The sequence below is a fragment of the Ananas comosus genome, linkage group 24 (genome assembly GCF_001540865.1).
Source record: "Ananas comosus cultivar F153 linkage group 24, ASM154086v1, whole genome shotgun sequence".
Lineage (NCBI taxonomy): Eukaryota > Viridiplantae > Streptophyta > Magnoliopsida > Poales > Bromeliaceae > Ananas > Ananas comosus.
The window spans coordinates 796,931-821,826 of NC_033644.1; the positions used below are offsets into that span (position 1 = coordinate 796,931).

A 24,896-nucleotide genomic window follows, 5' to 3' on the forward strand; every position below is an offset into this window, starting at 1 on the left:
GGGGGGGGGTGGGGATTGAGAAATGCCAAGGAAAAATTATTATTTTAGTTTATCGAGTCTAGTTGAGATCGACCCAAAAAATTCGAGCTCGAGTTCGGGTCATAGTTAGTGAGTGGCGTAGGCTCTGATTGTTTTTGTGGATCTTAGAGGTTGAACTCGTGATTTTGAAAAAATTGTCAACGTCAGTACTTGTTTTGACTTTGAGATGATCTCCTTACTCTCAAAGCTGAGTAATAATAATGCGAGGTATGATTCTGATTGCTGTATTTCAAACTACATACATTGCTAACTACGTAGAAATTCGAATAAAAAATCAAACAAAAAAGTATCTTCGGTTGGCCCAAACAAGTCCTTAGCTCCGCGGGCTTGGCCCAAACCAATCGAGCTCAAATTTTAGCATATCCCTGTTCGCAACAATTATATGAAGTAGATGAAAGTAAAATTTGAACGGTGAGAAATATACAGACAAAAAATTTGTATAAATCAAGGCGGTGGATTCTGCGCGCCATCCAAAGATGTCAGCAAATTCACCGTCCATTCTGCTGTCATCTATTCCTAGACGGTGGACATCGTGTTGTTCCTTTAAAGCTTCTATCCAAATTGACTTGATTTAGATACATATATAAATCGAGACGGCGAACCCCTCGCATCATCTAAAAGAGTCGCTCAATTCACCAATTCACCATGATGCATCGAGCGAAAACCCAGATTCATATGAATTGAAACAATAGAATCTGCATGCCGTTGAAAAATAAGTTGATTACTTTATGATGCATTCTGCTTTCGTCTACTCTCGAAATGAACATTACATTGTTTATTTAGAACCAAATTGAGATTGCCAACATAATACAAGGTACAAAGAGTGTCTCAGTTTTGGGCAACAGGTGATGTGATTTCAAAAACTTTTACCTCTTATTTTTAAGATAAATTGCACTTTTGATCCTTAAACTATTAGACTTGTAACACTTTAGTCCTCAAATTTTAATTTATTATAATTTTTGATTCAAACTAGTGGGATGTGTGGCATTTAGTTCTCAAACTTTAACTAGTTGTAATTGCTGACACTAAAGTATATGATAATTTAGTTCTCGAACTTTCGTAATAGTAGTAATATCCTACTTGATAATGTATGTAATAATAATTAAAATGCTACATTACTTTGATTTTAATAATTCATCAATTTTTTATCAAAAAAATTAAATTTTGTGACTTAATTATAATAATTTAAAAAGTTTAAAAACTAAAGTGTTACATATCTTATATTTAAAAAAATAAATTATAAATTAATTAAAATTTAAGGATTAAAATATCACAGGTCAGTTAAAAAATTATAAAGAATGGAAGTTTGAGAACTGCATAGTTTGAGGACCAATAGTGTAATTTACAATTCTTTTCTTTTTATATATCTTCATTATTGCAACTGCTCGTGTCACGGTTCTTTCCCTGACGAGGCGGGCCCACCTAAGGTGGGACCCACGTGTCAGTGTCTCGAAAAGTTATAAATGAACGTTACACCGAAGACGCACGGGTCAAACGCTCCTCACCACTCACCCTTCTCTCCCCTCTCGGTTTCGCCCTCTCCCCCTCCTCGCGATCTCTTTTGAAACCCTAGATTCGTATTCTAGGGTTAGGGTTTCCATTGGGTCGAAACCCTCTCTACGATCCCCCCGTTCATGGCGTCGTACCGACCCTTCCCCCCTCCTCCGCCGCCGCAATCGTTCCCCCCGCCGCCGTTCCGTCCCCGGCGGCGCCGCCTCAGAACCCCTCCCTCCTCCTTCCCTCGTTGCCGCCGCCGCCGCAGCCGCCGCCGCCCTCCAGAACCCTACCGTGGCGCCGCGCCGCCGCCGCCGCCGCCGAGCTACGGGTACCCGCACCCTCTCCACCTGCCCTTCAATCCCTCTCGGAACACCCTCCCGCCGCCGCCGCGCCGCATATGCTTCCTCCGCCGCCGCCCCGCCGCAGAGCTTTCCTCCGCCGCCTCCGCCGCGCAGCAGCAGAGCAGCAGCAGCAGCAGCAGTACGGGTATGGATCGACTCTACCGCCGCCGCCTCCGCCGCCGCCATCTGTGGGATCGCAGCAACCTCCGCCGCCTCCTTACTACCAATCCTCGCAATTTCCTCCTCCTTACGAACAGCAGCCGCCGCCGCCGCCTCCCCCGCCTTCGTCCCCTCCCCCGAACCCTCCCCCCGCTCCCCCTCCCTCGGCCCCGCCTCCACCTCCTCCGGCGCTCTCCACCCAGCGGACCCATCATCATCATCATCACAACCCTAATTCCAAAGAACCCTCCGCTGCCGCCGCTCCCAGGCAGCAAAAGCCCGTCGCACCGGCCTCCGGGAAGCCTTCGGCGTATCCGCATGGGCAATCGGGGCCGGTGGAGACGGAAGAAGAGAGGAGGATGAGGAAGAAGAGGGAGTACGAGAAGCAGAAGCAGGAGGAGAGGAGGCAGCAGCTTATGCTGAAGCAGTCGCAGGCGACTGTTGCGCATAAGACACAGATGAGGCCGCAGCACGGCTCGATGGCGGGGTCGCGGATGGCGACCGCTCCTTTCTTGGGCGGGGATAGGGTCATGAACCGGCTGAAGAAGCCCACCACATTCATCTGCAAGATGAAGTGAGTTTGCTTCGAATTCATGATACTTGTTGGGTAAAATCGTATGGACCTTACCTGAACTATGCATATTTTGACATTCGCATTGAACTTCAAAAATTTTGATATTAGTGCAATATTTAAAACCGATGCATGAATGTATAGTATTTGTAACAATTTTGACAGAACATTCTATAATTCTTTTCAAGGAACCTGGTTAGTTTTATCGCTATCTAACGGAATTAGCAAAAATTTTAACAAAATATTTCAATAATTCTTATGAACAAAATTATATTGTTATTTCGGTGCCTAACAGATATTTCTGAACGCAAAAGCAATGGTGGTTAGGTTGCAAAGCCGGTGCCAATTTCATAATGGGTTTTCTTTCTCAGAAGCTTTTCCACCATAAATTACGAACATCACTTCTAAAATGTTGCAGTGTCCGTATCGTGTCAGTGTCAGACGCGTTTCCTACTGAGACACTCCATGGACAAGTTTCCATTGTGTTCTATGTCCATCATTTATCCATTGCTTGTCCGTTGCTTGTCCTTCTTGATCATGCACATCCATTGCAAGTTCATAGTTCCTCGATTTGCATATCCAGTATAAGAAAATTGGAATGTGAGAATTTAACTTTTTAATTTCATTGTATAGTGTTTTAAGTGTTTGTTGGTATAACTATTATTCTTCTTTATGTTGCATAGTGGATTCTTTGAGTTGAATATATGTTTCACCTTCTAAATTATTATAATTATTGTTTAGTTTTATACATCTACAAATTGAGAAAGTTCAATTGCTTACTATACGTGAGGAATTCTAGTATGTTACTTTTTTGCAAAATTAATAAGAATGCCTTAAGAGATTTACTCTTTTTAATCAAAATTATGATATTTATAAGCCTTATATCTGCCTTATTTTTGCAAACTTTATGAGTTGCCATGTCCGAGCCGTGTCATGGTTCATGTCCCATGTCCATGTCGGTGTAATTTAGACAATGAATGAGTTATTGGCAATGCCAACAGGTCATTTGTGACACTCCAAAAATGTTGCCGTGTCAAGTCGTGTTGTGCTGGGGCGTCGTGTCCTAGCCGGACACTTCACGTGTCCATTGTGCGTCTATAGTCCTACTCAACTCTTCATGTGACCGTCACATATTTATTACGTGTCCCGTAGGATCATGCTTATCCGTCATGTGTCCGAAGCGTGTTCGTTAATATACAATGCAAAAAAATGTAAGGTAATACAAGGTGTCAATTTTCGGTTCTGTTGGACAGTGTTTGACGTGATCAGTGACATAAATATTCTGTTTCCTCATAATTTATGAATAAATTTTTGAATTGAATAGATGCTTTGATTCTAAGTTAATGCAGTTGTTCTCTATGGAACTTATTATAATTATTGTTTACTACCAGTTAAGAAAGATTAATTTTCTTTCTATAAGTGAGGAAATTATTATGGAAGGATTATTGCATTTAGAAACATAATGAAAATGTATCTAGGTAGATGCTTTTTAAGCTTTTATATTTGTTAGCCATGTTCCTGCTATGTCGTTGTCATAATCTTTTCAAAGCTGATGAGTTGCCGTGTCTGAGACGTGTCATGTCAGTGTACAATGTCCCTTGTTTGTGTCCATGTGACCTATATTAGCTAATACTTATGATTGCTTTCCATATAAAATTTGTAGAGATGAGGCCTTGTAAGCCTGTTCTTGGGTGATAGAGGATCACAATTTATGGGGGGCTTGTAAACCTGTTCTTGGATAAATTGTTGATCACAATGTATGTAATAGATTGTAGATCACAATGTATGTAATAGATTGTATTGTTTGACTTGTTCTTTCTCATGCCATTACATCAAGTTTATTCTTCTAGATTATATTTGATGACAATCAAATGAAGATGTGTGAAATCCTATTATCTTCATTGTGTTCCTAAGAAGAATTGAAAATCCGGTCTTCAACAAGCTTCATGTGTTGACATAATAAGTAGCAAGTAGGTGAGGAATCTTCATTTTACCTACCAGATTCCCCTTTATCCGTAATTTTCTATTCAATGCTTCAAACTTTTACATATCTGTGTTACTGAATACTGAGATTCTGAACGTGTTAAGCTCTTTGAACTAGCATTTGTTGCATTGCAAATTTTTTTTTTATCAGGCCTGCTACATAGTTTCTGTTATGGAAGTTCTCTTTCTTATGCATCTCTGGAAGTTTTCGTAAGATCTTTTGTTATTTCTGCAGGTTTAGGAATGAATTGCCAGATCCAACAGCGCAACCAAAATTACTAGCCCTCAATACCGATAAAGACAGGTTTGTATGACTAGTTGTTCTTTCATTATGTGATTTTCTTTGTACATAATTTTGATAGTTTGTTCATCATGGGGCTCAGAGATGAATTATCCCTTCTTTCTTAATGAAACTTGTGCCTTTGATGTATGTGAACGAAAACTATCGATCTCCTCTAATTTTTCACATCAAGTTTCTTAACCATTATTCTTATGCCATTAATCCGCATATAGTGTGAATTGATTAATTGGTATAGATCTTCATCACTGATTGGTTGAACTAGGTATAGCCCTTTACTGCTTGCCACTTTATTGGCTATGAAACTCTGAGATTATTTATATCATTTCAATAGAAGGCAAATTTTATGTGATAAATGAAGATGCTAGGTTTTAGGCCTTTACTTGGAGAGTTTTGGGATATTCTTAGCACCGAAGAACGCAAAGAGTTGTGTTATTATTCATGTGTTTTCAATGCTAGTTCTTAGTGATTATGTAGTCGACTTCTGCAGTTCTGCCATGTGTAAGGTGCCTTGGCAAATTCTGTATCACTTCTTCATTCTCATTGTTTTAAAAAGAAGCTATGTGATTATTTGCAGATATACAAAATACACTATAACATCATTGGAGAAACTGTACAAGCCCAAACTCTATCCTGAGCAAGATCTTGGGATACCTCTTGACCTATTGGATATCAGTATATACAAGTAAGATAAATCTACGTACAACTTGTTTGTCAACTTCTTTGTTCTTTTTTAAAAAATACCTTTTCTAATATATATTTTATGCTTCAGTCCTCCTCCTATATACTCTCCCATAACTCCAGAAGATGAAGAACTGTTGCGTGATGATGAAGTAGTGACCCCTATTAAGCAAGATGGTATAAGAAGAAAGGAGCGGCCTAGTGATATAGGTGTTTCATGGTTGGTCAAGACTCAGTACATTTCTCCAATTAGTATGGACGAAGCCAAAATGGTACTTGCAAATGATTTTATTCTCAATGTTTTTGTCTAAATGCAACTCGCCGATTCATATAATTAGCTAAATATTGGGTTTTTCAGTCAATAACTGAAAAACAAGCAAAGGAAATGCGTGAAACTAAAGAGGGTCGTAATTCTTTCTTGGAGAATCTTAACAGCAGGTAAGCTCTATATATTCATGATCACTGCAACCAAGAAAATTTATATTTCCCACAGATCTGTAAGAATTGCTAGAGATTATATTCTTGCAACAGTCAGTATATCAGCCTTCAATTGTATGTACCAGGGAAAAGCAAATACAGGCCATTGAAGAATCTTTCAAAGCGGCCAAGTTGCCACCTGTTCATCAAACTAAACCTGCTATGGAAGCCGAGTGGGTTCAGCCTTTGTTACCTGATTTTGATAGGTATCATCCTCAAGATTTTTAATATTTATGAATCCTACCAAAACTTCGTTATTTCAATGCATGGCATTGGTCGGTTCTAGATGACATCTTGAAGAATAAGCTTGACTAGACAATTTGATCAAATCTTAATTTTGGTGTTGCTCTCCATTCGCTTAACAAGTATTCATATTACAATTTGCTGCATTAGGTATGATGATCGGTTTGTTATGGTAACTTTTGATGGAGAGCCTACTGTTGATTCAGAGCAGTACAACAAGCTGGAGAGTTCTGTTCGTGACGAGTATGAATCACAAGTGAGTTATATATCTTTGTCTGTTTGTAATTGGGTATTTTATCTGTTTCTCCTAGTATACATTTCTTCTGGCTATTATTATTGAAAATCGTCTTTACATCTTTATAAATATCACTTTTCATCCTGGAATTTCTTTTAGTTAGATCTATTGGGCTTGTATGTTGTGCCTCACGGAAAATGGTAATGAGATAAATTTTGAGTACTCCAATTGTTCTCTCTTTACCTTGTCACAATTACGAGCCAGAGAATGAATAGAATGCTCTGCTTCTTTCAGCTCAAACTGAACTTCCAGACATATAGGTCTCTTTGCCTGCCAACTGCCTAATCTATACTCAGTATTCCCGAAACCACATTCAGTCCCAATAGAGGGACGTTTAAACTTAGGTCTTTGAGGCCAAATGTAAGTTGATGGCCTAATTGCTGAAAAGACCATGATACTGTTGATCAGTTTTAAGTTTGTATACTATGTTATTCTGTCAAGTGCTAAAGGTTTTTTTTTTTTTTAACTTATTCGGTGCTTTTCAATGCTTTGAATTCTCTTGTGAGTTATCATTCTCACCAATCAGATTAACATGCTGATATTGTTTTTCTTTCCTCTACTACCTTTGGCTGAATCTTCTTCATTCTGTCCATGGCAGGCTTTAATGAAGAGTTTCGTAGTTAATGGTTCAGATCCTGCAAAACCAGAGAAGTTTTTGGCATATATGGTACCTGCACCTGAAGAGGTACTGTATTTCTGTCACTATGAATTTTAACTTTTCAAGTTGTTTGCCTGAATTATGTATCTCCCTGGCCCGGTTTTTGGAACAACTTACTTGACCCGAGTAGCGAAGTCGTCAGGCATTTGACAAGACAAACATCCCAGAGCATTGTTAGGCCAGCATGTTGAAATTTGCTTTTATTACCAAAAAGCAGATGCTCTTATTTGATAACTTCTGCTTCTAGCGACAGCTTGGAAACTGTTAGGGGTTTATAATAAAAAGGCTGTTAATGTTTTGAAACATGCTTATAATTTTCACCTTTTGTTTTTATTAACTTTATGTTGTTTCCTGGATCACTAAATCTGAACTTACTTCTGTCTACGATAATTCCATCGCTCTTCTTTGTTTTCCAATTTTCCCAATTGCTTTTGTCATCTGTTATATATGTTTTTTGAACTTTATAATTACTCTCAGAACATTTGTTTTATATGTGCTCGCAGATAACCAAGGATGTGTATGATGAAAATGAAGAGCTGTCATACTCATGGATCAGAGAATATCATTGGGATGTATGGCTGATAAACTTGTTTACTTCTTTGAGAGTTCTACATATTTGCAAAATAGTCTAATTGTATTTATACCCTGTAAAATCTGAATTTTCTTATATGCCCATTCCAAGGTTAGTTTCTTACGAAGATATCATTATCGTAATTTCAGAATCATCCAATTGATGGAGGAAGTTGGTTTTGTATTAGGCTAAGTTTTATTAAGAGGCCTCTTTTGTAAGCACCAGTTTATGTACATAAGAAGTTATGCTTCTGAAGGGCATAGATGGACATTCAGATCTTTTAGAATATATATGCTAAAAGATAATTTTGCAGGTTTATATATGTAAATATGTGATATAATCTTAAATTTTGTTATGGTCTCTGTCATTGCATTTCATAAGCAATTACAAGACGTATAATGTGCTTATCTGAGGATTTTTTTTTTTTTTTAATGCTGAAGGTAAGGGGTGATGATGCTGATGACCCAACTACATACCTCATGACATTTGGTGATGGAGCTGCGAGATATTTGGTAAAACTGAATATTCTCATTATGGAATATGCAGCTATGCATTTCTTTTTGATGCTTATCATTTCTTGTTTGTGCAGCCTCTTCCTACAAAACTTGTTTTGCAAAAGAAGAAGGCAAAAGAAGGCAGGTCTGGGGACGACGTAGAACATTTTCCAGTGCCCTCAAGAATTACTGTGAGGAGGAAATCAGCTGTTGCTGTTATAGAAAATAAGGAGCTTGAAGAAATATCTAGAAAACATGTAAGATACAGTTTCACCTTTTTGGCTTCGATGCATACTAAGGTGGAAAAGAATCTGTTGAGCACATGCTTATTGCCAGTGATCCTGGCTTCTAGAGCAGCTTTTCTATACCAAAAAGCAGCAGGATTGTGTTTAGCAGATAAACAGGCTGGCTTTAAATCAAACTGCTAAGTCAAACACTTTAACATATGATCCATATGCTTTTAAGTGGAATTGACAGCATTAACTTTTTGTAAATCTTAATACACAACCAGATTCTTTCTCTTAAATATGATTCTGTATAGGTTCTGATTTAGGTCAGGAAAAACTATGTATTGTTACTAGTGAATTGCAAAATGTTCTTAGTACACAAACTTCAAATTTTTCAGGAAAAAGCAGATGATCGAAATTCAAAGCGGCAAAGATCTTTTGATGATGATGACGACATGGAAAGACAGCATAAATATATGCATACAGATGGAGATCAGTTCAGTGGGGAGGATGACATGTCCGATTAATAAAAAAGAAAAAGGAAGCAATGCATCAATGTTACCTGACGCAAGAAACGTCGAACCGGCACAGAGAATTATCCAAAATTCTCTGATATTTGAAGACAATGCTGGAATTATACCAGCCAACAGCAGTATAACTGCATGGTGCGCCGGGCTGGTGGTAGTTTTTCCTCGGCTTTAACGTGCCAGTTGCAAAGAGCTCTTTTAGTTGCAATAGTTAGCTGATGTGGCCTTGAGTGAAAACAAGGCCCTAATGTCTCTAATCCATGAGTTTATCTTTGCAATATTCAGTTTATTTTTTAATGGTTTATGCCCTTTGATTTTGTTTTAATGGTGAATATGTGTAAGTTTGACGAAATTTTGGAGCCCAGTGTAGAGATATAAAAGGTGCAGACCCTATGAATCTGTGTCAAGCTGCTCCTATTTTGAGATGGAGATGTAATGCTACATTTGCTATATTGGTTACGCATTAAAAGGGATTTTTATAAGATAAATGATGGATTCAGTGTTGGAAAAAATTTTAAGCACGTTTATTTTGTTTTTCCGCTTCATGAAGAGCCGAGTAAGTGATCCCTTTCAACTTATTAATTGTTTCAACTGCTTGATGCCTTAGATGGGCTTGTATATATATATATATATATATATACCAGTGCCATTTTCATTGGCTCTTTTAAGATAGCACATGAGATTTTCAATGTTAAATCATTATTTGACAGAATCTACATTATAGCATAATATGTTCAAAGTCTTTTTATGTTGTAGTTAACAATTGATATGATATTAGCACCCTCTAGAATCTTTGATTTTCCTTGTTTTCTTGACTAGTTTTACCATTCGTAACAAAACGAAGTGGTTGAATAACTATTATCTGCACATTACTGTCCTCTTCCCTGTATAATTATTTGTGTCTTTATACTGTAGTCATTTGATCTTTTTCTCTATTAAGACTATAAGAAGTTTGTAGTATTCCTTCTAGGTAATATTTTCACAAGGTGGCAAATTTGCGATGCCATCCCTTTTTCTTTGACCTTTCACATGCAAATAGAAAACTTTCTTTTGGTTTACTAAAGAAACCTCGTCTTATTTTCTCTGCATTGTGTTATCTGTTCCCTATATATATATACTTGCTATATATTGTGGAATGACTGATGATTGTACGGTGATGTAATTCGTCACTGAAGTAATCCCCTGTGTGGTCTAAGAGCAACAAACATGTGTTTATCATTTTACTTCTATTATTCTCATTTTTTTTCTTTGCAGCTGCAGGAAGAAAAGTGCATTTTATAAAGTATACATGCATATTCTTATTGCGGCATTCCTGTCTGTTTAGATCTTACTGAGGTTTCTGCTTCTATTCTTGTTCAGATTCTCGACATTCTGAGGTACGCTATCTACTACTGTTTGTCAATTTATGTTAGTTTGGATTCACTTTCTGTTACTTGTTTAATGTTTATTTAAGTTGTTTAATGTTTATTTAAGAGCATTATTAGATTAGACAATACAGTGTAAAGTACTGATGTTTAATGTCTGATTTGTGAGCATGCATCTCGCTTGTGCTTGGATACTCTTTAGTGGAGGAGGACAAATTTGAGGTATATCTTTACGTAAGTTTTCCGAATTAGCATTTCAATGAGTCATGCTATATAGAATAATCTCATTCGTAGACAAGTCGATGCCCTGGTGATGTTGCGGTTTTCATTTGATCCTTTTTGTCGACTAGAAGAGGTAATTAAGCAATAAAGATGTTATTATTAAAGTCATGTTTTTACTAGGAAAGCGAATTAGTATAGTGTTTGAGAAAAATCAGAATATACTTGGGGGACAACCTTTTTAAGAAAGAACCTTTTTTTTTTTTTTTGTTCTTTAAGATTTATTTTTTCTGCATTTCAAATCAGATTCATGCCTAGCATTACTTCCAAGCACCTATAGATGATCGAGTCCACCTGTCAAGACAAAACAATGTTTTCTGAAGAAGACACGATTTCTTATTAAATTTTAATATTAAAAAAAACCATCCTCACTGATAGTGTGATTGTATTTGTAAGATTACTTTGGATGTAATGGTGCATTTTTTCCTAGTAAAAGCATATTGAGCACACATTCCTGAAATTTTTTGTGGAGTGATCAAGAGCAATTCAAGTACACTACGATTTTGTAAAATGATGTTGGGAGGAATCCGAGTAAAAATGTAGCAGTACAAAGATTTTCTTGCATTGCATGTAGTGCGTAGTTGCTTTGCAGAGATTTTCTGCATGATTACAATACTGCATTAATTTTAACAGATGAGCTTGTATTCAATTTAAGTAATCCATATGAATGTCAGTTTCGTAGCCCGATCGTATGGCTTATTATCTGTTTCATGGTAAAAGACAACTTTTATCATTCGATATGTGATGGCCTCACTTGTAACATTGCTGATGCTCTTTCCTTCGTTCTTTCTTTTTCTCTTTTTCTGCTGCATGGTGTCGCAGAATGCTAGTTAGGGAATTTCTGATTTGATTCTGCTTTTAGCATTCAGGATTTAAAGTTGTTAATATGGAGAATATTTAGTCCGTGCCTCTTCCTTTCTTTCAGTTTTCAGTGAGTTTTGTAACTCATTGCTCAAGCTGTTGTATCCTATCTTGCTGATCTAAAACCTGTCTAAAACTAATTCTTCATGCTTCTGATTTTCAAATGCTCTCTTTACAAACTTGTCTCTGCAAGATATTCAAATGATTTGGTGATATTCTTATTGCCTTTTGGCAATTGGGCATTTCATGTTCATACTTGGAGGCTTGATTATCGCGATGCCGTCGGTGTCGAGTGTCCCTGTAATCTGAGATGTGTTCACGAAATGGCCGAGCATATGTATTACATTAGCAAATCTCGAGTTTTCAATGATTAAAAGCGCTCATCTCTGGTTGCGTAAGCTTTTAGAGGAGAACACTTGTTTCTTGTGGCATTGGAGACAAATGAGACCGAGAGTGCTGTTGGAACCAACATTTTCTACGAGGTGAGTTCTTAGGGAAAACTGTTATTTCTCAACTCAATCTACTTATGTTACTACAAATTAGGGTTGGTCGTCTTTGCTAATGAAGTGTGATTTCCTCGATTCTGCGACCACAAATACAGGAACTTCCTCAGCAGGTTAGGGCATGTTTGCAAACGCGAAAGTTGAGCGCGCCGAAGCTGCAGAGTTTCGCCATCTGATTTCTTGCTGGTCGAGTGCGAAGTTGAGTTCCACAGCCGTACCAAAACTGCCCATCCTACTTTCACGGGTTGTGCAATTCATCCACAAGTAAACCCCAACGAAACAGCCCCTATCAAGCGCGCGGTAGTGTGAGGTAAAAGAGATCTCCTCTAGGAGTCATTTAGTTTGAAGTTTGTAATATCCTGAACATATATTGTATATTTTATATGAGGAATGAAAAATATGTTATTAACTTATGAAAAAACTTCAAATACCATCCTTGTGGTTCAACGCTTTCTCAGTTTCGTATCTTGTGGTTTAAACTGTATCACTTTAGTATCATGTGGTTTTGTTTTTCTCTTTCTATTACCTTCTCCGTTAATTTTTTCGTTAAATTGGTGAGAAAATTAAAACCAGAAGGTACGAAAGTCAAAATTTTGCAAACCACATGATACTAAAATGAATATTCGATAAACCACAAGGAGGCATCTGAAGTCGTTTTTTTATATGTTTTAACGAAGAGTTGATAGAGGTGCCGGCCGAAAGAAAAAAATAGAACTGCAGGATATCACTTTAAACCACAAAGTACTAAAGAGAAAATGCTAAACCACAGGGAGAATATTTAAAATTGTTTTCTTAACTTCTCAATCTACTTGGGTGAAACATTATGAAGAATTAGTATATTCTAATTATGAACTATTAGTCATTTCATCATAAAAACAATAATTAAGTATTTCTACCATCTAATGTTCTATAATGATTCCACTGCTTCCCTAATACTTTTGTCAACTATCCAACTTGAGTTAAATAATAATAATTCAAATATTTTCAATAGAAAATACAAAGAATTATTAAAATATTATAAATCACGAGCCAAACAGGCTGTTGTTGTTGCCAAAGAAAGTGTCTGCTAATTGGTTGTCGAAAAATATTAATAGATAAGTACTTGCATATTTTCATTTAGTTCCCTTTCAATTCTCTAGTTCATTTTCCTCAGATTTGATAAAATCACCTCAAAATATTGCGATCAGTACAACGTTACAACCAATTACAATCAATTTCCTAGGTTTAACAAACCAGGAAAGTAAAAAAGAAAACTTCATACTGCACATGCATTCGCAAGATAAATTATTCCTACATCCAGAGAAGCCTATGAAGTCCTCAGATGAGGAGCCATGCATTTGCTAATCAAACTCATAACTATGATTGCGAGCGGATACTCACCCGCGCGCATCACATCATACAATTCTACACTGAAGCAACAGAGGACAAAACAAAAGAACCAAAGATAAGCCAAAAAAGAAGCAGAATCAGCAGTAGTTCTCACCAGAAACATCATCTGCGATGCTAAGAATAACCAAATTTGATCTCAAGCATGGAGCCCAAATAGGCTTTCGAACCCTCGGTGAAAGCACAATTCTGAAGCTTCTTGTAACTCCAACATGAAATTGATGGTTGTTAGAGATCAGTAGAAAAGCTATTATTGAAGCTTTGCTAAGATGAGCTCGACCGTGCCCGCCCACAGATGGCACCCACAGATATAAGCACTCGGCGAAAATTAAGTTGAGTTGATCGAAAAGTAGCCAAAATTAAATAATTTGTCCCACTTACAAGCACAGTAGAAAGTGCCTTGCTTCTACTGGGGACAGCCCTTATGCTAAAAGAAATCGAAACTTAAAACCAAAGTGCTCGACTAAACGAGGCCAATGCATGATTTGGCTTGAATTTTCGGCTTTTATACAATCCGCAGAGACATATCAAAAGCAAAATCAACACATTAATAGCCTCATCGAAATAAATCATTGCTGAATCACTAATTCCGATCGGGTGTTACTATCGAAAACTGCGAAATAATAACAGTAGTTAGGATTATGAGGTGAGCTTCATGTTCCTCAGCATGTTCGTGAGAAGAGGGACCTTCGCGGGAGCCCGCTTCTTGTAATCCTTCGTTAAGGCCTCCACTGCCAGAGATTGGAGCTCGGAGCCTTCTTTCTCCTCCTTATTCCGCCCCTTTGTGAGTTGACTGATCGCTGCACTACACTGAAAAAAGGAAAAGGGAAAAAAAAGAAGTGTATATTGTGAATCTTGTTTTTATTACTGTAAAATGCTGAGAAAAATATTTGGATACTTCTTACCAAGCATACGCCATAGAGAGCTCGAGTGTTCTTGCCACCGGTCAGCTCGATCGTCAATGCATAGTACTTTTTGGCTGTTTGTAGATTTTCTAAACCCCCCATAGTATAAAGCACCTAACAAGTACAAGAGAATGATCAATGAGACAAAAGTCGCATAATTGCGTCAACGAGCTTTAGGAACAAGTATTTGATAAATCAAGAAAAATAGAATACATAGGGGAATACATAAAAGGAAGAATATGATATTACTAAAAAATAATAATAATAATAATACAGCAAGGAAGCACGGAAAATATAAGTGGACTGGGAAGGCATGTCGTAAAACTTTATTTAAGTGCCTAAAGATGAAACTTCCACTATCATCACCGAAAGCAATCAAAACTACAATACCAACTTCAATCAACTCTTTGTTTTCTCTGAAAATTATATGTTACTTTCTAATCTTACAATAAAATCTCTGTAATTCCATAATATGATTGCTTTTGGGAAAGATCAGCCATGCATGCAATTCATGAATAGTGAATACTACGTATACATTTGGTTCTTTTTATAATTTTGTATATCAGATAAACTGTCAAATTAGCTGATAAAATTCATGGTGATCAGATATCGTGCTCTGACGCAACAACATATTACAGGTGAGATACTTGCCTCTGCGTAGGCTAGATGATACAGAGGTACTGTTGGTTGAGCAAGTATTAACTCCTCGTAACAGAAGGCCGCTTGCTTATACCTAATTACGAAAAGAAACAACACGGCTTTAGTTAATGTGCACCGAATTAGAAATCTCACTTGCATGAATTATATTTGAACTCACATTTGTAGGGATACATAGATTTCTGCAAGCTCTCTCCAGGCATCATGATCTGCCATAAATCTGATGATAAATCAAACTATTTCAGCATTTCATTTGTGATTGTAGTCATACGAAAAAAAAGGATTCTAACAGCAGCATAGCAGGAAGAGGAAACTAATTGCATACATTTCCAGGTATTTATTGAGATAGTCGACAGCAGCTGAGATATTTCCTTGTGCCTTGGCCATGGCAACCCTCCTCTTCTGAGTTATCTAGAGATAGAGTTCTTAAAATGAGCGGCGGTTGGAGATACAAAAATATACTCATGATGCTTGGCTAGACCAGAGGGATCAAAAAGTAGTTCCAATCAAAAGGCAGCATTGGTTAGCCTTTCAAGCAGAATTTCTTGGGCACCAAAAATCCCACATACTAAATTCAATAGTCCTAACTCCTGAAACAGCTTCTCTACTCCAAAAAGCAGCCGAGAGACACTTTGCAAAAAAAAGAGTGGAGCTTTGGCTATGGGATGAAGTTGAAATAAGTTTTAGACCCCAAGAACAGAAGTTCTGATTTGAAGCTTTTGCTTCTGTTGTAGCGAGAAGCAGTTGGACAATTATAGTTAGGAAGTTGTTACAGCTTTCTCTGAACAGCAGAACTAAACAGCACTGTTGCAAAAGCCCCGGTCAAACCAAATAGGTCATTAGAACCAGAATTGGCATTTTAAGAAGTGAATTTTACAATTACCTGATCAAATGGATTGTTCTCTAAAAGGAGTGCATAAGCTCTTTCAGCTTCAGCCCATGCTCCCCTTGCTTCATGCATCATCGCTTCTAATCTGCCTGAGAAAATTTTCCAAAGAAACCAAGGCAAGACTAAGAGATGGGATAGCACCAATAAGGATTTAAAGCTAATTTGCATGTGAAATAGAAAGTGTACTATGCATCAGAATCCTCCCATTTTGTAAATATACCACTGTACTACAAAAGGTTCCACACCTACGGAGTACATCAAGCCAACAATAACGTCGGCTAAAGTTGAAGCGGAAGGTAGAAGTACAACTGCATTCAACTGTGTATTACTCAATTTACTCTGTGTTTTGAGGGAAAATTCTTAAGTGTCGGCAATCAATTGATAAATAGGCACCTTTTCAATGCAAGAGTAAATGTTGAATTGTACATAAACTCCTGTAACTTACTGGCATAGACCAGTAGATAGAAACTGAAATCTGTGATATGATATTTGTATCTTTACTTCAAGAGTGTTTAAGCAAATTCTTGGTGAACCATCTTTTAAACACAATCTCAAGCCTGCAGAAATCACAAGCCTACAGAAATCACCATATGATAGTTGCAAGAGGACTGATCTATTCTTGTAGGCATTAACATGGCTCTGACATTACTGATTAAATAACCATTTTATATTTCCTTTTCTCAACTCCCTTCAAATTACATCAAGAAGCCCTTAAGATAGATTTTTATAGGTATCGTTAGTTAGCTGCTCCCACCCACAAAGATGCTGCACCCGTTACATTGTCAACCTATATGACAAAGACTAGTATATGTTATTTCACCCTATGTTGTACCATTATTGTTAGTTCCTAACATTAGGATCTATGAAGACACCAAAACGTCACCATGCTTATGATGTAGCATGCTAAAAATTCCATACTTTCTAGAACTTTATAATATAGTATGTGGTCATTTGTGCCAAATTCACAGCCCAATAAAGGAGGGATCATTTCAAAGTAGTCAGTTCCATGCGGTAAAAGTTGTATACTACTTTACACGACTGAGATATTATGCAATTTGATGGCCATGTAATAGTACTCACCGACTCTGCCACTAGAGGGAAACTGCTTTGAAAGAGTCGCAATACAATCCTGCAAAATTAGAATAAGTAAAAATTAATTCACATTGCTTTCCGAAGAGAACATAACTAATGGCTTAATAAGATAGAGAACATCTGCTCTTACAATAAGTTTCAAAAAGGAACACGTTATTACCATATCCTTTTACTGGAGGAAGTACAAATTAGGAGTAGCAAAATATGAGATCATTGAACAAAGCAAAGAACATTGATAATGGCATTCTATGCCAACAATCTTGGTGGCCTTACCAAACTCTCTAATAAAGTATTTACTCTCCACAGTTTCGCAATGAAACATAACAGCTTAAAAAACTAATATAAACTCTACAAAATTTAAGGCACTCAAATATCACTAAGATCAAAAGCTACAACTTTTCTGAAGCAGAACATTATAACATGCATGAACAATCAAGATTATCCTGTTCGTACTTCAATAATGTATGCGTATATCCTAATATTTATTATTTGCATTATAAAAGGAAAAAAGGAAAAGAAAAATCCATCTAAAGGCTGCCAGCGACGATCGGGACTATTGCTCCATAACATATTTTCCTACAAGTAAATATCTAAGGGATGAAACACCATATTTTCTCAAAATTAGTTTGACTTCTTTTATTTTCGAAATACTTGGTTAGGCGGGCCACTGAGTTAATCCTCAGATCCATACAGTAGGTGAATCTGAATATATGACACATAATCAGCATCTAATCGGGAATCCTTTCCAAATCATACCCAATATATCAGGTCAGATTTTTGTGTAGATGCACCGTATTGGTTCCTAATGAATCCCAACATATATGTGATAATTGATGATTTCAGATCCAGATGGCAGGTAACTAGGGCCCATTGCGGGTAAAAAGTAAGCAATTAATTAACAAGGCCAACAGAATGATGTACAGAAACCAAGAAAAGAAAGATATATGAACACACGATGCATGCAAACAGTGTAAGATCTCTATAAACTACTTGCATGCACCTGAGACCAAATTTTTCGAAATAAATAGCACAACTAGACCAAAAACAATATGCAGTCAATAAGCAATTAACATTTTATGATACAGCAAGTAAGACAATAACATGGAAGAAGTAGAAAAGGTGTAAGTAGAGGAAACTTCGTATATGTGACTCAGAAAAATTTTCATTACCTTTGCAACATCAAGCTTCTGACAATCCATTGCAGCGATGGCTACTTGCTCATAGAGAGTCCATTCTGCATTAGTAAACAGTACAATGAGAATTACATTTTTGGTCTTAAAAACGGTTCAATCAGTTATTTAAAGTGCCAAATCAAAGAAAGGTGATTGAATCACAAGTACAACACTTATGGTACTGAACAAACTGTGATAAATCTACATTAAAACAGTATAAAACTAATTGATTAACAATAATTTCAAGCGATGTGTACAGCCATTTGGCAGAATATCCGATGTTGAAAGATTCTCCATTACTAGTGGTTAGTGGCTGCTGACCATATTTCAAATAAAAAAAGCACATATATATTGTGTCAGCAGTACAAAATATCGTCTTCTGTCTAAAGTGTGCCGTTCCAGCCAGTCCTCAGCACAAATCCATACCTCGACAGTCGACACATAATCCTTAGTAAATCCTTAGTGTTAATCAAATTCCCTTAGACAACTTTTTTTTTCCATATCTTCTATGACCAGTATCCTTTCAGGTTTGCACTACATAATAGATAAATGAATATATTAAACATAAACCAAAGCCTTTTACAACAACAACTACACCAGACTAGTGTTCTTGTCAAACAAATCGCAAACTTGCATAAATTTCGCAGTTAAAAACACATCCTAAATGGGTTGTAAACTGTCTTATAGTCCTAAGTCTTGCAAAAGTCCTAACCTCAAAGTATTCATTAATGACCGAGATCGAACATAGAATAAAACCTAAGAACACATGGCACTAAGGTCACTTTTGAACAATCACTTACACAACTCGCACAAGGGCACCTGATTCAATCTACCAGGAGTTGAAGAATATAACCATGAGATCATATTGGACTAGCTACTGGGTTCTATCACTGCGCCTGTGTAATCCACTTTCCCTTCATTAAATTGATCCACTTATTAATCATAAAAATCCAAGCAAATGTAAAAGCCTAAGCCACCTATTCAAAGATCACAACTTTCACAATAGCAACCATTAAATTGAGATATTATTAACAAGAATTAAATCCACTCCACCAAAATAACCCCAGAATCCAAACAATCTCAACAAAATAACAAGATATCTAATTATTGGGATGAGAATCGCGTCGCGGGATCTAACAACAACCCAAAGAGATCGAAACGAGACCTTCTCCGCCGAGTTTGGATCGGGCCCTGGGATCGTTCAACAGGGCGAGTCCGTGGCGGAGCACCTGGTCGGATCGTCGGAGCTTGAGCTTGCGCACGAGGCACAGGTACTCCCACGCGCCGCCGCCGCCGTTCTCCACCTGGCTCTCCAACCGCCGCAGCCGCGCCTCCTCCGCCGCCCCCACCATCTCCGCCACCGCCTCCGCCGCTGCAAGATCGCCGGAGAGAGAGGAGACGCCAAAGAGAGAGAGAGAGAGATAGAGAGAGAGAGCGAGAGAGAGAGAGAGAGAGAGAGAGATCGGTGTGGTGGAGAGAGCGAGAGAGTCTCTTCGACTCGCCTTCGCTCGCTCCAAATAGGTCGCAAGGTGGTGTACCGAACCGGCTTGGGTTTGGGATGAAACCCGGTCCGGTTCTTCCGATTGTCGTCTGAACCGGATGAGCAAAACCCGGACCGGTTGGTCCAGATATCATTAACCTACTAGACCCGGTCTTTCGTGAACCAAACTTGATCTAAGGCCACAGCAATTTCGATATTTTTGATAGCTATCTACAAATTAGGAAAAAAAATTCAAAATTAAAAATTCAAAATTGAAAGTAGATAAATTTTTTATGACTATTTAATGCCCTAGTAATAAAAATTAAAATTAGGTGATTTTTCATACAATTTAGTTTCTGGTCTATAGACCTCGGTCCACCGAATAATTCCCTAGCGAGTGTGCGCCTCATCATGCACCGGATCGTTGTGAAATGACGATAATACCCTTTTCGTGCCTTCGTGGACCCGTCACCACGCACGTGACCCCCCCCCCCCACGTGATTCGTTCCTATCACTCACTCTCTCTCTCTCTTCTCTCCTCTCTCTCTCTCTGTGGAGAATTGGTCTGTAACAAATCTCAGATCCAAACCCTTCCCTCACCCCAAAATCCGAGGCTAAATCGATCGGATCCCTCCTCCCTCCCTCCTCCCTCTTTCTAGGGTTGATGAGGACGAAGAGGGATCAGATCCACCGCATCGTCCTCATTACCAGCAGGTAAACCCTACTTTTTTCGTTTTGGATTTCGTCCTTACAATTTGCTGTAATTCGATTTGAATTGAGGATCTGTTGTGTTTAGTTTTGCTCGGATCTGAGAATTCTATAGAGATGTTAGGCTCGAGGGTTTTCTTAATGAATCAAGAAAAGCGGCTGTTTTTTTTGGTGGTGGGGGGGGGGGGTGGGGCGGCGGCAATTAGTGTTAATTTAGGGTTTAATTTGGGAATTGAGTTGGAGTGTAGCGGTAATTAGCTTTGGATCGAATGAGGATACCATCTTTTTGTAGAATTTGGATATGAAGGGTGTGAATTTTGGATTTATTCTATCTCGAAGCGTTCCGAATTAGTTGGGGCGAGCAGAGAATACCGAGATTTAGATTGCAGTAAGAAATTTAGTAAAAGGATATAGGATCATGCATATTTACTTAAATTGGTGGAGAATTTGATAGGTTGATAAGTATTGGTGGCCTCATTAACAAGCTATCGATTGCTCATTCACTGAATTTGGGATTTAGTTATGGGGCAAATTACTTGGTTTCAAAGAAGAGTAGATAAAAGAGTAGAACCGTTGTGGCCCGTGACAAATTAGTTTAATTTAGGGTTTAATTTGGAATTGAGTTGGAGTGTAGCGGTAATTAGCTTTGGATCGAATGAGGATACCATCTTTTTGTAGAATTTGGATAAGAAGGGTGTGAATTTTGGATTTATTCGATCTCGAAGCGTTCCGAATTAGTTGGGGCGAGCAGAGAATACCGAGATTTAGATTGCAGTAAGGAATTTAGTAAAAGGATATAGGATCATGCATATTTACTTAAATTGGTGCAGAATTTTGATAGGTTGATAAGTATTGGTGGCCTCATTGACAAGCTATCGATTGCTCATTCACTGAATTTGGGATTTAGTTATGGGGCGAATTACTTGGTTTCGAAGAAGAGTAGATAAAAGAGTAGAACAGTTGTGGCCCGTGACAAATTAGCCAATGTTTGGGGCATTTAGCACTTTTAAGAGATTTGTTTTTATGGTATTGGTGGGTTGTCATAAGTGTGTATTATATGGGTGGTTTAGATATATAATGCTCTGTTTTAGGCTTTGTTGAAATTCTTATAAGAGGAAGTATTGGATAAGTTTTAAATCATCAGGCAAATACGTCACAGGAAGATCTTTTGGTTTTTTGACCGACCACGTAGCAGAATGTTCATGTGCTGTATATCATTCTCTTCTTATAATTATCTGGTATTTTCCCTATTGCCTGTGTGACTTTTGGCCCAGCTGGAGCAGCTTGTTTATGTGCTCTCGCGGTAGAGCTGTTTGAAGTAGTGATGACTTGTTTAGTAAAATTCCTGAAATAGAAGCTTCAAGTATTTTGAGCTGCTGCTTCTGTGAGAAGCTCATTAAGTGCTTTAAAGGGTTTGTCGGAATATTTCCAGCAGACTTTACCTTACTTATCTTTTTTTTCATAGTCTGAAGGTAATGGTCATGGGTGGGAGTTGGACATTTGGCCTTACATCTTGTGGCTAGAAGTGAGATTAAATTAACTTCATTTAAATCCTTCTATTGCTTCTTTGCTATATAATTGTCATTTATTCAACACTTCTTGACACTTGGAAGAATTAAGTTCTTACTATGATTGTGATTGTCTGAAAATATTACAGAGTTTGTTGATGTTACAAGTTACAACTTGGTGGAGCATCTATGTATATTATGAGTTGCTGAAGGCCTTAAATTTTTGGCACCAATTCTACCAATCTTTGTTAAGTCTTTTTTTTTTCTCTTCCTCCCTCTGAGGGCATGCTTTGGACTGCTTGGCCAAAAGAGTCGCAAAAGGGAAAGGGAATAAATGAGCGATGAAATAACTGTGTTTACTTTATATTTATGTGCACTCAACAAAAGATATTGGACCACAAATAAATAATCCTTAAAATATAATGAATATAGTCTAAAGGGTGGAAGACTTTCATAACCTATATCTTTGTTGGTTGATCTTCGTTTTCCCTAGCTGTGTTACTATGCTGTTTTGTTATATAAGAAAGTTTTTTCCTTTGGAGATTTTAATTTTTCTTTTTCTTCCCCATGCAGTAGGAGAGCCTTATGAGCTGTTCCATTGTACATTTTCACCCTTCATATCGTGCTGTGAACATCATCATATACTGATTGTGGTGAGACTACAATGGGCCAAAGTCTGGGCTGTGAAAAGCTGGGGAAAAAAGCTAAAACAGATGCATTGACGAGCGCTTATTATTCCTCTCTCCTCCTCTGCCCTCTTGTCTTTTTCTGGGACTGCATCTTTCGCAAAATCAGGTACTCCTTCAGACCTGAATGTGTGTAGCTCTTTAGCGGGTATCTGTCAAGTAGGTTTCAGCTTCAAAAAGAGTTCAGAAACTTTGGAGATCTCCTTAAAGCGCACTTAGAAATTTAGAAATAAATTTATTCAGTTGAGATTAGGTAATAGAAAGATAGAAAAAGCCATGGAGAAAGCCGGGCGCGCCCAATCAGTAAAAGTCTTGAAGAAAGGAAAGAAGAAACAGGCCAAAGACGAGTTGGACCGCCTGAAACAAGCTGAGAAGAAAAAGCGGCGTCTAGAAAAAGCACTTGCGACCTCTGCGGCCATAATCTCTGAATTAGAAAAAAAGAAGCAGAAAAAGAAAGAAGAGCAGCAGCGGCTGGACGAGGAAGGAGCCGCGATAGCCGAAGCAGTTGCCCTTCAGGTCCTAATAGAAGAAGATGCGAACGAGCCCTGCCGTCATTTGATGCTTCAAGACTACAGAAAATTCGACCCTTGCAGCTATTCTAGCAGCATAAGCCCTTCAATGGCATCTCAAAAGAGCTTTTCGACATATCCTTTTGGAGGACTGGGTTGGGAGGCCAGTGCTTATTCTTCTGGGGGGAATTGGACTGACTGGGGGGCCGGACAATCATTTCCTTCTCTTGGGTTTCATAGAGATAATATCTCTGCTCCGTATTTTGAAGAAACTGGCCAACAAACTGAGATCTCTCCTGGGTTCATAGCTGCTCAGGCCGTCTCTTCGTTGCAAATCGGCGATGATTCAAGTGAGGGACGATTCGCTTTGGGTAACCGCCTCAATTTTTACAGAGAGTTATAATGATATACTTTCCGATAGGTTTTGTATATAGCTATGAGAGACTTCCTTTTTCCTCTCAAATGAGATATAGAGCGCGCTTCCGTGAATTGATGGCACTTCTATATTGTGTTGTTATCGTGTGCTAAAGGAGCTTGTATTGGTATCATTTTAGATATTTGTATTAATGGCTAGTTGTGAGTTATAGTTTGTCGTGTTTCGTTGATGTTGGTATGATAAAATTTCTACCTTACAGTATGTGGCATTGGTTAAATTCTTTAGTAGTCTAATTTAAGTTTCTTTTTGTTTGGTATCATTTTGTGCGAATTTTGAGATGTGAAGGATCTTCTCTTTCTTCTTGTTCTGCATCGTCTTCTTAGATTATTATTGAACTTTGGTTTGTTGAACTTGATGTGTTAATTGATGTATTAAACTTGAACATCTATTTCACTCAATCCACTCTATCACAAGCTTCATTTTATTTTCTAATGGAGGCATGGTGTGACTGATAGTTGACTCAGTTGTTATATTATTTTTAGGAAAAATTTTAAATACCATCCCTATAGTTTCATACTTTCTCACTTTAGTATCCTGTAGTTTAAAGTGTATCACGTTCATATCCTATGAATNCTTTTCACTAATTTTTTTTGTTAAATCAGTGACAAAATTAAAACTAAAGGGTACTAAAGTGAATATTCGATAAACTATAGGCGGGGAATTTGAAGATTTTTGTATATGATTTAACGAAAAGTTAACGAGGGGGCTGATGAAAAGAGAAAAATAAAATCACGGGATACTAAATTGATTCACTTTAAATTACAAGATACTAAAGTAAAAAAGTGTGAAACCACTGGAGTGATATTTGAAGTTTATCTTTATTTTTATGCCATCTTTGGGAGATGGCATGACTACTTAATTTATTACCATGCCATGTTATGAGATAACATGGCAGATAACACGGCGGATAAATCATTGGAAGTATTATGATTTGGTCCGTGCGGAAGTTAGTTAAATAGTGTGGCTACTGATTCAATTACTATGTGGTCTCAAGATAAGATGCCGTAGTTGAATCATTATATCTATATTCTATAATAAAAGTTGAGCTGAAATGCTATCGGTAGCAAACGAACTCCGTTATCATTCATTTATTTTTGATGATGAAACTTCTAAACCAACGATCGTTATAGTTGAGCATAATCTATACCACTTGAAGTTTTCAAAATTAAATTTCAAATCTTTTCGACATCGTTGGCCTAATGATCAAAGAATTTCAAAATTTGTAATTTCAAAGGTCGATGTAAGATGTTTTTTCGTTTAACGGCGTAAAGATATCCAAATTAATTGAATTTTGGTTAGAAAATTCTTTAAACTGTTTAGAAGAAGATCTACACTCTTGATCTGAATTATAACACTCTTATCGTCACTTTCTAAAGGATATTCATTTTCAGCCGTTTATT

At 37.6% G+C, this 24,896-nt stretch overlaps 3 protein-coding genes across 3 annotated transcripts; 2 read left to right on the forward strand and 1 right to left on the reverse strand.

Annotated features, from left to right (window-relative positions):
- LOC109728494 (protein PAF1 homolog) lies at positions 1,411-9,573 on the forward strand. The gene is made up of 13 exons (XM_020258906.1): positions 1,411-1,772; positions 1,997-2,610; positions 4,826-4,894; positions 5,466-5,573; positions 5,661-5,841; positions 5,928-6,007; positions 6,133-6,252; positions 6,440-6,545; positions 7,183-7,269; positions 7,746-7,814; positions 8,254-8,325; positions 8,403-8,564; positions 8,933-9,573. Exons 1-13 carry the CDS (start codon positions 1,674-1,676, stop codon positions 9,059-9,061), a joined length of 1,896 nt encoding a protein of 631 aa, XP_020114495.1. The 5' UTR covers positions 1,411-1,673; the 3' UTR covers positions 9,062-9,573.
- Positions 13,779-19,575, reverse strand: LOC109728861 (ER membrane protein complex subunit 2-like). Its single transcript, XM_020259398.1, has 9 exons — positions 19,335-19,575; positions 18,167-18,231; positions 16,986-17,034; positions 15,900-15,994; positions 15,342-15,427; positions 15,177-15,236; positions 15,011-15,092; positions 14,360-14,473; positions 13,779-14,264 (listed from the first exon to the last, which is right to left on the reverse strand). The coding sequence occupies exons 1-9, from the start codon at positions 19,519-19,521 to the stop codon at positions 14,094-14,096; spliced, it is 909 nt and encodes a 302-aa protein (XP_020114987.1). The 5' UTR covers positions 19,522-19,575; the 3' UTR covers positions 13,779-14,093.
- On the forward strand, positions 22,412-23,755 carry LOC109728809. The gene has a single exon (XM_020259340.1). The coding sequence runs from the start codon at positions 22,828-22,830 to the stop codon at positions 23,461-23,463; it is 636 nt and encodes a 211-aa protein (XP_020114929.1). The 5' UTR covers positions 22,412-22,827; the 3' UTR covers positions 23,464-23,755.

Coding starts and splice junctions, on each gene's coding strand:
- LOC109728494 (XM_020258906.1), top strand. CDS start 1,674: ATGGCGTCGTACCGACCCTTCCCCCCTCCTCCGCCGCCGCAATCGTTC. Junction 1,773..1,996: donor GCCTCAGAACCCCTCCCTCC/TCCTTCCCTCGT, acceptor CGCGCAGCAGCA/GAGCAGCAGCAGCAGCAGCA. Junction 8,326..8,402: donor ATGGAGCTGCGAGATATTTG/GTAAAACTGAAT, acceptor TTGTTTGTGCAG/CCTCTTCCTACAAAACTTGT.
- LOC109728861 (XM_020259398.1), bottom strand. CDS start 19,521: ATGGTGGGGGCGGCGGAGGAGGCGCGGCTGCGGCGGTTGGAGAGCCAG. Junction 17,035..18,166: donor AGAAGCTTGATGTTGCAAAG/GTAATGAAAATT, acceptor CTAATTTTGCAG/GATTGTATTGCGACTCTTTC. Junction 14,474..15,010: donor ATCATCTAGCCTACGCAGAG/GCAAGTATCTCA, acceptor TGTACTTGTTAG/GTGCTTTATACTATGGGGGG.
- LOC109728809 (XM_020259340.1), top strand. CDS start 22,828: ATGGAGAAAGCCGGGCGCGCCCAATCAGTAAAAGTCTTGAAGAAAGGA.